Below are 13,432 nucleotides of genomic sequence, written 5' to 3'. Positions count from 1 at the left end.
TTAACTATAGATTAGCATGCTATCAGCGGAGCCATGGTGTCCAGTTTGAACTGGCCATCATTATATGTGCATACAATAATGGAACAGATCATTTGTCTCTGAAACAAAAGAATGGCTGAAGAACTGATTATGAGGTGAGCTTTTGCTCCGGCCTTTTTGTATAAATGCCCTCAGTGTTGGAGAAGAAAAAGGAGCTGAGGAGAGTGATTCATCTTCGTTTCAGACAGCTTAAGCACACGCCATGCATAGCTTGGCAAAGCAATTTCGCCATTGTGCAGGCATCCTTGCTTGTCAGGGGAAGCATTGTGACACCAGCTATTTCAGTACCAAAGATACTAAATTTGCCATCGTAGCTTGCAGACCAGGGACAGAACGTTTTTCAGTTATTTGCTTCCTCAGGATATGACATTTCTCCCCTTCCTGCTGCTTCTGAAATCCACTCAGAATTCTCATATGCTGTTGACAAAGTATCTATCCAAATCCAGCTTTCAGCAGTTTCCTAGGCAACCAGCACTTGGGTACAAAAAGCCTGTAAACAGAATAAACCAAAACACCTCTTTGCAATTTGCCCCTCCCTCTTTTAATCTCCGCTCTTCTCACATTGCACTTGCAAGCTATATAACAGAAACAGGAGGAAAAGAGTCCTAGCTATCCGCGTTGCATTCCATTTGGACTAGTTTGGGAGAGCAATTTTCTTCCATCCCACACAGTCTTAATTTCAGATTCAGAAACTCCTCTATAGTTATTCTTCCTTGGAGGGATCAGATTGCAACTTTTAGTTCACACAGGGCCCTTTCCCTTCTGCAAGACTCAAGGGGCTCTTGTACTGCCAGGCACTCTGATCCTCCCCCCACTTTTTCAGATCCTTCCCAAAGATTATAGACACACCAAATCCTATGGATGCAAGAACTTCCATTATGGGTATGGCAGAACCTGTGAAAGGTGCAATGACATTTCTCTACAAAGTTTCTGCTTTGATTTCTGTCAGGCTTCCAACTGCCAGGACTAGAAGCTTTGCAAGCAGGGATTCAAAGAGGCAGCTTTTTGGTATATTCATAGAAATACAAAAGCCTTTAAGGAAGAAATCCAGCCATTAACTCTAAAATGCAGTCTTCTTCCTCTCTTCCTTTCCTCTCCCCTTTCCCCTTCCCCTCTCTTCCCTTCTTTATTTTCCTAATATATAGCCACCCCTCTCTCTAATCTAAAGTGATTCTGGACCGAGAAAAAAACATAGCATTCCACAACTATATAAAGACATAAATAATAAATTAAAAGGAACTGGCAGAATAAAACCTCAAAATAAAAATAACTAACTGGCCCTCATGCCTGGAAAAAAGAGCCAGGTCTAAAAAGGCTTCTGGAAAGCCAGCAGTGAAGAGGCCAGTTTAATTTCAGGTGGTTGGGAGTTTCACAGGGCAAGCAAGCACTGTGATTAAAAAACATTCATGCTGGGGCACACCTGATGACATTCCGTAATCGATGGGACCTGAAGCATATCCCTCCTTGCAGATCTGAGGAAACACAACCGGAGAGACGCAGTTCTTCAAGTAATCTGGTCCTGTGCCATGAAGGCCCAACAAAGTAGACCAGACTAAGAAATGAATGATATGTAGAGCAGGACTTCTTTCATTGTTAAGAATTATAGTGGCAAAATCTTGCAAGCCTGAATTGCTCCCCCCCCCAATATTATCTTATGTGAATTAGAGAGGGGCCTGTCTGAGGCCTTTAATCAAATATGTAGATTCTTGTCCTGGGCTCAAGTTCCTCTTACCTGGCTCTTGCCTTGCAGGTTGTTCTGTAATGCCATTCTCTATGAGCTCTATATTAACAAGCGGCACCTTTCATTGTTCTTTTAATTACTATTTATAGCAGAAACACAATTCAAATTTTGTACCTCTTTCTCCAACCTGCCGACATAATGGACTGATAGTTTCATGCTTTGAGGAGGAGAGTTTGACACATGCCCATGGTTTTTGAGAGGGATCAGTTTGATCTAAGTTCTTTGCTTCTGACTCTGCCAAATCTTACCTGCAGGGCCTAAATTTGTATCCCAGAATATTCTGCAGTTAAAACTTATGGACATCTAGGGGGAAATTCAGAAATTCAGTTGCGAATCACTAATTTTTAGCGCAGGATTTTATTTTTTTTAAATCATTTTGATAGAGAGAAAAAGTAGTACTAAAAATACTAGTAAAAAGTGTACTAAATCTTTGCAAGACATAACAACTTACCCCTTACCCCACAACTTTGCCCTCCCCTCCCGCCAAAAGGCTGAAAATATTGGTCCTACTGCCTCTTCTATTGATCTGATTTTCCTTGTCCATTACACTTCTGAAAGATTGAAAAAAACATAGAAGGATGGCTCTCCACCATTTATTTTACAAGTTGCTGTCATATAAGCTCTGGCATAATTACCCAGCATTGCTGGAAATGAATTCTGCAAACCTTCATGTTCCATTAATTTACTTATGTGATAGAACATAGTGGCTGGATTGAATCAATTAATGAATTCCTTAAAATTAAGCCATCAGGCACTGACAGATTTTCTGGCAGGACAGCAGAGAAAACTGAAATCCTATGTGCACTTTTGTAGTAAAAATACAACACAACCAAAGGCCAAGTCTGCTAGGAGTCACAAGGCAACAAGAACATTCTTGCCAACTTATTTCAGGTTGTCTGAGGAACAATGTGTGAAGTAATTCATCAAATCTTGGTCCATACACTATGATTTTTGGGGCTGAAATAGATTAATGTTGCCATGGATTTCACTTTAGTGGCAGGTTTCTAAGACATTAAGACATTAAGTTTCAACATCTTTTTAATGTTATAGGCACTGGATCCTCCCCTCACCCTTTTTTTAAAAAAAGAGTAGGCTTTCTGAACAAAAATTATTGATCATTCCTTTTTGGGCTATTCAATTGTCCTAAAGTGTCACATAATTAAACCTTCCAGTGTGTTTCAAATATCCATCCATGGTTGGTTGACCTGCCCCCAAAATGAATTAATTTGAGAGTAATGCACCAATGTTTTTCTCAATGAAAATATAAAGAGATTACAGTACTTGCTTTGGCTGCAAAAATATGCATGGGGAGGGGGTGGAGAACAATAAGCTTCTTTGAGGACAGGGAATTATTTCACACAAAAACAAAAATCCTTCCCTGAATAGAAGCATGAAGAAGCGCTGGGTTTTTGGAACAGAGAAATAGAATATTTCAAATGATCAGAAATCTGAAAGTGCTGTTCAGATCATACAAGAATGAAACACAACCCCTGGAAAACCATTTAATTTCTAATTGGCCAATGTGTAAAAATAATTTTTCTTGTTTCTGTGCATGACTTCCTCCAATGTTACACAATTGTTTGAAAGGTGATTTGTAAAAATGATATTTAAGCATGATGTCATCTTTGTCACTTATTAATGTTGTGTTTTTCTATGGATAATAATAAAAAGATGGTTCTAATTGTTTTAATATTTTTTTTAAAAAGAGAGATTAAAAAGTAGCATTCACATATCCGTTATGAGAGTCAATTTCTGAAGTTGTTAATGTCATGGTAATCACCCAAATAACCAACAGGCTGTGGTGCCTCTCAAAAATAAGTCTCTCATGTCACCTTGTGGTCATTGTATTGATTGCAGAAGGTTAAAGTTTTTCAGCAGAAGATTCAGATCTCACTGTTCCACAAAATAATTGTTTAGTGAAATTGGTAAGATTCAATATTTTCTTTAACTGAGCTAAAAATGTAACCCAGCGTTTTATGTATTTTAATGCTAGGTACATTTTATTGTAAACAACTGCCCACTGATAAAAGCAGCATGTGTTCTGAAGTGAAAAGCAGCTAGGAAGGAGACCCTGGTAGTTTATACAGTATATCACTTTGTTTTTCTGAAGGGGAAGAAGTGTGCAGGTGCAAAGTGTTTTTCATCCTGGCTGTTTCAATATCTCAACAGCTCTGTTTGGACAAGGGATGGGTTCATCTAATCCAATATCTTGTTTCAGACAACAGCCAGACAGAGGTTTCTTGCATAGTCTGAAGACAATACCTTTCCATTTTACAAGTAGTCCTCCATTTTGTTTAGTGAGTTTGAAGTTACAATGGCCCTGAAAATAATGATTTACAACTGGTCCTCACTCTTATGATCATCACAGCATCCCAATGGTCACCTGATGAAAATATGGGCACTTGACAATTAGTTATTTACAAGGGTTGCAGCATCCTGTGATCACCTTTTACCACCTTGCCAGCTAGCTTCTGACAAGCAAAGTCAATAGGGGAAACCAGATTCGCTTAATGACCACATGGTTCCTTTAATAAATGCAATGATTTTCTTTTAAAAAGGTCATAAAATCAGGTGTGACTCAACTGCCTTGCTTAGCAACAGAAACTCTAGTCCCAGTTGTGATCGTACAGTAAGTCAAGGACTACGTATATACTTACCTCCTTTCCTTTCCAAATGGTAAGTATTGCCATTTTTCCCCCTGTAGATCAGGAGTGTCAAACTTGCCACATCACATGATGTGTCACGATGTACTGCGACTTTTTTCTCCTTGCCAGAGCTGGGGGCGCAGCTTCTGTGTGACACATCTGGCCTGTGGGGCCGGCATATTGACACTCTTGCTGTAGATGATAATTGAACTTGCTTCTCCACCACTTGTAGAAGATTCCAGTTGGGGAACGTGCCTTGAGGTTGGATGTCACTGGCCCCCTTTACTACATACTGACTTACCTTCTTGATCTTCAGATGAAAAAGTGAAACTACATTTGGATTGGCCTGTAGAGTTGCCTGCTGTCTTCTTGAACAAAAGCGACGTGCATTCAATCATTTTTTTCCAATATAAAACCATTTTTAAGAAACAGAGGTACTTTAGGCTACATTTTAAGCCTAAGCTTCCCCTTTCTTCCCTGCAATCTCTTAAAGTAACCTTCAAATTATTGCGCTGAATTTGAACTGACTGAATGACTATAAACTAATATATAGGCTGGATACTTGATTCAAATGCTCAAGAAATCCTATCTGTGTTTGTTAATATAGTATTGAGGTACATATATATTAATGTTTCCATTATGTTATACAGGTATAAGCATCCAGTAGAAATTGCAATAACATCATGGTGATATTTCAGGGGTCATGACATTGTGCAAATAAAGCAAATGATATGCTTGCTTTGATGAAGAATGAGCAGGTGTCAAACTGGAAGCCCGCGGGTCTGATGTGTCACGCGCAGACCACACCCACCCCGACTCCACAAAGGCAAAAAACGTCGTGATCTGTCATGATATATCACGTGATGTGATTGAGTTTGACACCCGTGCTCTACATGAATTCTGAGAGTGGTTTGTCAACAAGATACAGACAAGTATTAAAACTGATCCAGCTTAAACTAAAATTAATTGGGCATAGTTAACAGTAATGTATTCATAAAAGTACATTACCAAGGTCATAGCACTAATTAGCGCTAGACAGCATTTCAGATCAAAAAGTGAAAAGGTACTTCAGAATACATTTGGGCATGCACATAGCACCTGTCTGCAACTCTTTAAAGCAATCACATATTTTCTCAATATTGCACTGCTGATACAATCCTGGGAAAAATATAATTGCTTTAAGGACTCTTAGATGACAAGTGCTATATGAACACCCCTGTGCAGCCTTTTCAAGCTTCATCCAATGTATGATGTTTTCTCTCTCTCTCTAGAAACTCAAAGGAGCTAGCAGTGGATGTGTCAAAGACAAAGCTTGGATAGGTAAGTTGCTTTTTTTGCAATACAAGAAGCCCTAAAACAAAGATCACTTACTACAAGATCTACCAATCAGCCTGCTGTATATAACAAACCCAAGGTTTAAATCTGTACCTATCTTCCACCTTACACGTCAGGGAATTTCTTGTTGTTGTTGTTGTTGTTGTTTTGCCTGTAGATGTGGAGACCCACCAGGCTTCATTTTTGGCCATTTGCATCTCAGTGTACAGTATATTAGGATGTTTGTCCATGGAAAAATCTGCTTGGGATGGAGGATGAAGTTAAACATCCTAATTTCCATTTTTTTTAAACAAAAAGAGACTGGACAACGATTTGTATGAAATTATATAGGTTCTCCCGCTTGAGCAGGGAGTTGGACTTGAAGACCTCTGAGGTCCCTTCCAATGCTATTATTCTATGTTCTAAGCACCTTTGCCCTCACTGCAGTCATCTCCTGGTCTGGGAGCATATGTCAACCATTTTTTAAAGAATGTAAAAATACTGCACATTTCATGCCAATTACTTAGGGTCAAGGGACGCGGTGGCTCAGTGGGCTAGGACGCTGAGCTTGTCAATCAGAAGGTCGGCAGTTTGGCGGGTCGAATCCCGAGTGCCGTATAACAGAGTGAGCACCTGTTACTCGTCCCAGCTTCTGCCAACCTAGCAGTTCGAAAGGACATAAAAAAATGCAAGTAGAAAAATAGGGACCACTACGGTGGGAAGGTAACAGCATTCCATGTGCCTTTGGCGTCTAGTCATGCTGGCCACATGACCACGGAGATGTCCTCGGACAAGCGCTGGCTCTTCGGCTTTGAAATGGAGATGAGCACCAGCCCCTAGAGTTGGAAACGACTAGCATGCATGTGCGGGGGAACCTTTACCTTTACCTTTACTTAGGGTTAGAAAGGATCTTGGAGATGTACTAGCTCAGCCCTTTGCTTAAGACAAGAAACCTCACATGAACCCAGGCCAATGGTTTTCCATTTGTGCTCTTGGACTATCTCCAGCTTTGCTTTCTTTGATCAGTGGGAGAATCAGTAGCAAACAATTGGAAAAGAAGCTGAAGAGAGGCACCCAGGGCTTAGAATGACAAAAGGTAAGAAAGAGCTAGGGGAATAGGGTGCGTAGGCCTGTTCTTCCAGGGAAGAATCCACTCTATTCCTATCTAATATCTGTTTATCTCTCTCTATATATATAAATATTGCCATATTTGCACATTTTAAATCGGCTTCCATGTAGATTCTTGAGGTTCTTAGTGGGCACCAAATGAATGCATGAGTACCAAAGACACGTACTTTGCCCAATCCACTGAAATACGTTGTCGGGAATCAACTTTACTCGTGTACACATTGAACAGAAGGGAACAACTGCAACTGAACATGAAAAGGAAATTTTATTAAACATGTCTACATAACATGAGTTGGAAGTTCATTTAAAAGCACAGGGAGATGTTAAGACAAGTGGTCAAAATAGAAAGATACTACCGAATCATTTATTTATTTGGCCACTAAAAGACAAAACAGTATCTAGTCAGTGTGCCAAAGCTTCAGTTCTTCCTGCTCAGCAGGTCGAGCAGTAATCAATCCATGTGCCCCATGGAAACATGGGCAGAATAGTTCTGGCAATATTAAATCATAATAGTAATAATAATAATAATAATAATAATAATAATAATAATAATAATAAATATTTCACTTGGTGCAGGCAGTTATGTCTATGAAGGAAAACTTAATTGTGTACACAGTTTCTACATGTGTTACAGCCCCACAGGAGGAATCTACACCAAAATATTTATTAGAAGGAATTTGGTCCGTACTACATCACGTTTTCCATAAGGTAAAAAATAAAGTCCATCTATAGACATTTAGCACCAGACTAACTGATAGCCTGGCTGAAACCTGCAAAATGTCTATAAGAAAAAAATGGATGGCTTAGATTTCTCGGTTACTTCATTAGCGTAATTACGAGCAAACTGTACAAGAACATGCAACATACAACCTGGCCTATGTAGAACTAACATACATTATTAAATAAACTCTTTTATTTCTTTCCCCCCTTTTTTCTTTTCCCCTCCCCCCCTCCATTTTTTCCCCTTCCCCTCTTTTTCTTTTACAAAAATGTACATGCAGCTTGGAATAGTTCCTGGTCATGCTGCTCTATTTTGTGAGATCACGATAAAAGGAACAAAAATATCTCAATGCACCTGCATGTTCTACAGGGCATTTTAAAGCACATTGACAAGAAAAACAAAAACATTAAAAAAATCACAAGGGATTTCAAGGCCATAAAGAATCTAAATCAGCCTCCCCCAACCTGTTGACTTTCAATTCTGTTGGCACTAAACTCACCATATTCATAGAGGTTGCAGTCCAAAATCATTTCAAAGGCACCAGGTTGAGAAAGGCTGACTTGAATGAATAAATGCAAGTATATTTATTCTTCTTCCTTTAACTATACCTCTCCCACCCCACCCACCCACCCACGAGGTAACTTTGTTTTAAAACAATCAAGCTTTGTGCTTGCATCAATCTCAAAGATATGTAAACTGAAGTTTAAAAAAAGCATTCAAAAGTGCAGAATAGTTCAACTGGAATTGGCAATGCAAAATAATTCTGAGTGGAATAAACAGAAAAATGGTGATTAAAATTTTGATTTTGTAAAGTTACAAACAGACTCAGGGTCCAGATGAATTTGAAATTAGATTTCTGAATTAATTACAAGAATTCTTTCTGGTGGAAAATGCCTTTATTTTGAATTTCTAAAAGAAACTTGATAGGATGAGACTTTGAAGATTGGACACTGGAGGAAACTAGAAGGAACTAAAGATTACAATAAAAAAAACACTTAAATTTGACTTATTAATGCAGAATGAAGGAAAATATTTTAACATTGGGCATACTGAATGATATTTTTGAACAATGGACCCAGCAGCTAATTTTAAGAATGTCTGCTTCAATAGACAGACTGTGTTTGAAAGATGTTATGGAAGAGGAACATGTTTTATGAGACTGATCTGAAAGTAGATTTAAAAATGACAGGCTGCAAGAATGATATGGAAAAAGATGCCACACTGGAGAAAACTTGTTAAAGCTTTGAAGAATTTTGTGAGAAGGGACAAAGAAAAAAATATGAAAAGAAATCAAGTTCTAGTACATTATTTGAAGCGATTCCAAGATTATTAAAATAAAAGGAAGGAATGCAACAATGGTTAATCTAGTTATCTGTGGAAACCTTAATGGATCAGGCTTGATTGACAAGGTTTTAAGGATTTTTTTTCATAGATAAGATATGGGATGTGGGAAGAAGAGATAATCTGTTGTATTTTAAAGAAGATAAGTTACTGAAATTGTTTATATTTCTTGTGGATGAAGGGGGAAGTAATTTTTTATATATTTCTTTCCTTTTCTTCATCATAATCCTATTTTTCTCTCTTTTCTATTTTTATTTCTATTTTTTCTTTTCTGTACTTTCTATTTTTCCTTCTATTCTTTTAGTTTGTGTTAGCTTCTATCTTTTTAATTGTAAATTTAAATAAAATTACTATTAAAAAAAATCAGTGGAAAATTGAACAATTTGTACCATGCTCTAAAAGGGGTAGCTAAGTCTTTTCAAAAGTAACACAAAAATTCAAACAGTCTAGATAACAACTCGAAGTTTTAGATGTTCAATATTTTCCCAATCAATATTTATGTGTATGATATGATTCTAATAACTTTTCTCATGAGCTCTGGTAGAACAACTACTTTACAAAAATAATTGCCAGTATATTAAAATTAAATCCAAAGACAAGCCAAAGCTAGTTTTTTTTTAAAAAAACCAAGTCTGTAACAATAGATGCAGCTTCATATTTCCCTCATGCAACCTTTTGAAAACAGGAAAAAAAACACCTTAATGCATAATGCAAATATATTCTGTTTTTACAACAGTAACAAGCTGTAATAAGAAGCAAAAGTAAACCAGAAGTTGGCTATTTATTCTAGTTCTCCACCTATTAATTAAGGTTGTGGACAAAACCAGAATGGAGGGACAATGGGACAGCTATTGGCATTGCAGGATTGCAAATGAACACTTTCAAAGATGCTTACAGAGATATACTTCAGCCCTTTTTGATTTTGTTTTAGAAAAAGAAAGGAAGAGTCTCTGTTAGCATCGAGAAGATTTTTTTTTTTACAAAACTGGCAGGAGAACATAGAACAAAGAAGTAGAAGTAACAATACAGAAATATCAAGATGTTAACACTGCTTATGGTTTCTGCTGAGAAACAAAATGGGACAGGGGCTCTGCTGAACAATGGTAGTTCCAGTTGAATCTCAAAAGTCCTTCTTCAAATCCTGATAATGATAAACATCAGGGTCATTTTGCTAGATGGATTGACTATATTTTCATATACTGCTTTGCTCAATCGATTTAAGCTGTCTTTTTAATACACAACTTAGACATATTTTTGGATCAACTACTACAGGCAAAATTGATGTGATGATTGTCTCTTTTCACAACTGTTCCTCATTGTTGCAAATAGCTATTGCCCTTCCCACTGATTGCCTTGAGTGATAATGAGTTACGTTCATTAAGATCGAATACAGGGAGGCCCAGTTGAACTTTCCAGAGATGACTGAGAGGCCCTGCGAGTCAGAGGAGTCAATGTTGGATCCACCAAGGAGGAAGGTGGAAATAATTTATACCAGCCTATTACCACACTGGATAAATCAAGTTCTTCTAACAAGATCTGTGCAACTCCCATGAAACACTTGTGATCCATCCGGCCATAATCTCCCCATACTATCACCTGCAAAGACAAGAGTCAGAATTAACATTTGATTATCAACTTACTTATTTAATTGTTTAGGCTTACATGGAGTTCTAATCAGTAATGACTCCGAGTGACGTATGTTCCTCATTAGAGTATTAAAATGCAATCTGGGCCATAATTTTTTTTTAAAAAACACATGGCAATACAAATCATAAACTAGATCTTGATCACCTTCTGGGATAGGAACAACAAAGGACCATCTTATCTGCAAGGCTATTCTGTGATTATATATTGTCAGAGGTTTTTAAATTCCAAACAGTGTGAGTTTCCAAGTGTAGTACTTTAGCCTCTTTAGAGTGGAAAGCACCAGAGGCATATGATATTTTTGCAGTGTTTTGTTGATAAACATACAAGTATAGCATAGTAGACTGCAAACATACTATAAACAGGAGGCAATCACTTATTGGGTCCAAAAGAAATCCTTTAGACTTTAAAAATTCATATTTCTTCCAACCAAATCACTGTTTCTCTCTTTCTTTTGCTCTCTTTCTATAACTGGAGATCTTTTTTCCCTTTCTTCTTTTTTTGCCCCATAACTCAAATGGGTCTCATAAAGCTTCATTAAGCTCTTTAAAACCAATTTGCTGTCATCGATGACACATCAACTATTCTATCAATTTTTTTATCATGTAGTCCACTTAAGAAAGAACAATCTTCCAATAACTGTATCAATATAGTAAAGGTAAAGGTTCCCCCGCACATGCGTGCTAGTCGTTTCCGACTCTAGGGGCCGGTGCTCATCTCTGTTTCAAAGCCGAAGAGCCAGCGCTTGTCCGAGGACGTCTCCGTGGTCATGTGGCCGGCATGACTAGACGCCAAAGGCGCACGGAACGCTGTTACCTTCCCACCGTAGTGGTCCCTATTTTTTCTACTTGCATTTTTACATGCTTTCGAACTGCTAGGTTGGCAGAAGCTGGGATGAGTAACAGGCGCTCACTCTGTTATGCGGCACTCGGGATTCGACCCGCCAAACTGCCGACCTTCTGATCGACAAGCTCAGCGTCCTAACCCACTGAGCCACCACATCCCTATGTATCAATATACTACTCTATAAAACAGTGGTACAATTCATTCACTTATTTTATTTATACATTAAATTTATTAACCGCCCATTTCCTGCACAGAGGGAGTCTCATATTTTCTGAGCTGAATTTAAGTCTAACTATGCCAGAGTGTTCAGATTTCAGTTGATATCATTGAAATGTGATCATAGGCTGCACCAAGATAGAAATATCTACTGACCTGAAGGACTTTACCATGTGAACTTTCATCAAAAACCAACGTCTGTTGGTATAAGGGATCAAGGGTTTTCCTGGCAATCCTTGTTTTCTTCTTAGCTACGCATGCCCCATTTTCAAGCAGATATACTTTGACATATGGCGCTACAAGGTACAAATATGTCATATTTTTACATCCTAAGTTAATAACTCCCTTGTTTTAAGGCATTTGTACTATAATAAGAAATTAATTTAAATTACCAACATGATTACGAAAACAATAGTGGCAACTGGTAAGTTACAAAAGAAAAAAGTAATGAACCAAACATCTAGGATTCTCCTCTAGTGCACACAACATCTTATGGAAGTATAAATCTGTCATAACTCTTGGAAACTCAAATATATTTTTAGTTATTGGCATGGTCACTTGAATTATTAACTTCTACCAGGAAAATCTTTAGATAAAAGCATAACAATATTCTATGTGCTTTAATTCTTAACATTTCTTTGGAAGATCAGAAAGAAAGGTAAGGTACCAGCTACTGATTGTGGATGGCTAGATAGATAGGCAAACAGACAGACAGATAAATAGATATTCAATAGTGTCTGATCATCGGAGACTGGATAAGTCCCTGCAATTTTCTTGACACAATTTTTCAGAAGTGGTTTGCCATTGCCTTCTTCCTAGGGCTGAGACACAGATGGCTGGCCCAAAGTCACTCAACTCACTTTGAGCTAGAAAATTATGCTTTGTCCAGTAAGGATGTCTGAAATAGTTTTCATTGTATCAGGGATTCTTTTCAGAGATGTGAGCTTCTCCTGGATAGGAAATGACAAGTTACTGACTTGTGCAAAGGAAGGGAATGGCACTCAAGACTTTGGTTACTTGGCTTCATGGCATCCCTCACTTGCTCTGTACACTTCTTAATGATGTTGGAAATGTGCATTGTGAGTGTTGTATTGCATCGGAAGACTTCTTAAGTTATGACACTCTTTTGTCATCTGCTCTATGAGGAAGTATACCGGGCAATCCAATATGTAGCTACTCAGAAGTAAGACTCATAAAATAGAATGAGCTTTATTCTCATAATAATAAAAAAAAACATTGCAATTTAAATTCTCATGCACATCTGGCAACATCTATTGGATTTATAGCCAGTATGATGTTTATGCATAGAGAAACAGATGAAAATCATAAAACATATTTAATCTTAAGTTGTTTTGTCTGCTGAAGGGGCAAATGTGAATAAAGCACATTTGTTTTTATACAGTCATTTTTGTCCAACCCCAAATGGTTCATTAGGCAATTCTGCTAAACAATGTCATGTGTATTATAGTGCATACCATGATCAAAATGTTGTAACCATCTACCACATTTTAAGATCTTGGGCATTCTCTTAGTGCAGGGGTGTCAAACTCAATTTCATTGAGGGCCGCATCAGCATTGCGGTTGCCCTCAGGGGGTTGCGTGGGTATGGCCTGGGTGGGCGTGGCCTACTGGGTGGGCATGGCTAGAGTGTGTATGGCCTACTGGGTGGGCATGGCCAGCTCTACATTGTTCGCATCAAGGGTGCCTATGGGGGCCTGGGCAGGAGTGGGACAGATCTGAGGGTCTCTGGCAGAAGGAGGGTCTCTGGGCCAGGGCCAAGGCAGTGGGGGCCGTTCC

The 13,432-nt window shown here is 38.2% G+C and overlaps 1 protein-coding gene across 26 annotated transcripts in view; it reads right to left on the bottom strand.

Moving 5' to 3' along the window:
- Positions 1 to 10,306: 10,306 nt before the first annotated feature.
- RIMS1 (regulating synaptic membrane exocytosis 1) overlaps positions 10,307 to 13,432 on the bottom strand; it is a gene marked incomplete at both ends in the record, with an annotated part of 283,958 nt that continues 280,832 nt past the window's right edge. For all 26 annotated transcript variants that reach the window (XM_083350593.1, XM_083350613.1, XM_083350614.1 and 23 more), the window contains 2 exons: positions 10,307 to 10,525; positions 11,792 to 11,931. In XM_083350593.1, the coding sequence (XP_083206719.1) occupies positions 10,307 to 10,525; positions 11,792 to 11,931 (359 nt within the window). The remainder of the gene's footprint in view (positions 10,526 to 11,791; positions 11,932 to 13,432) is intronic.

This window comes from Vipera ursinii, assembly GCF_947247035.1.
Source record: "Vipera ursinii genome assembly, chromosome: 1".
In the NCBI taxonomy this organism is placed as follows: Eukaryota; Metazoa; Chordata; class Lepidosauria; order Squamata; family Viperidae; genus Vipera; species Vipera ursinii.
Note: the sequence above shows the minus strand (reverse complement) of the source record. Positions and strands in the feature narration are given on the sequence as shown.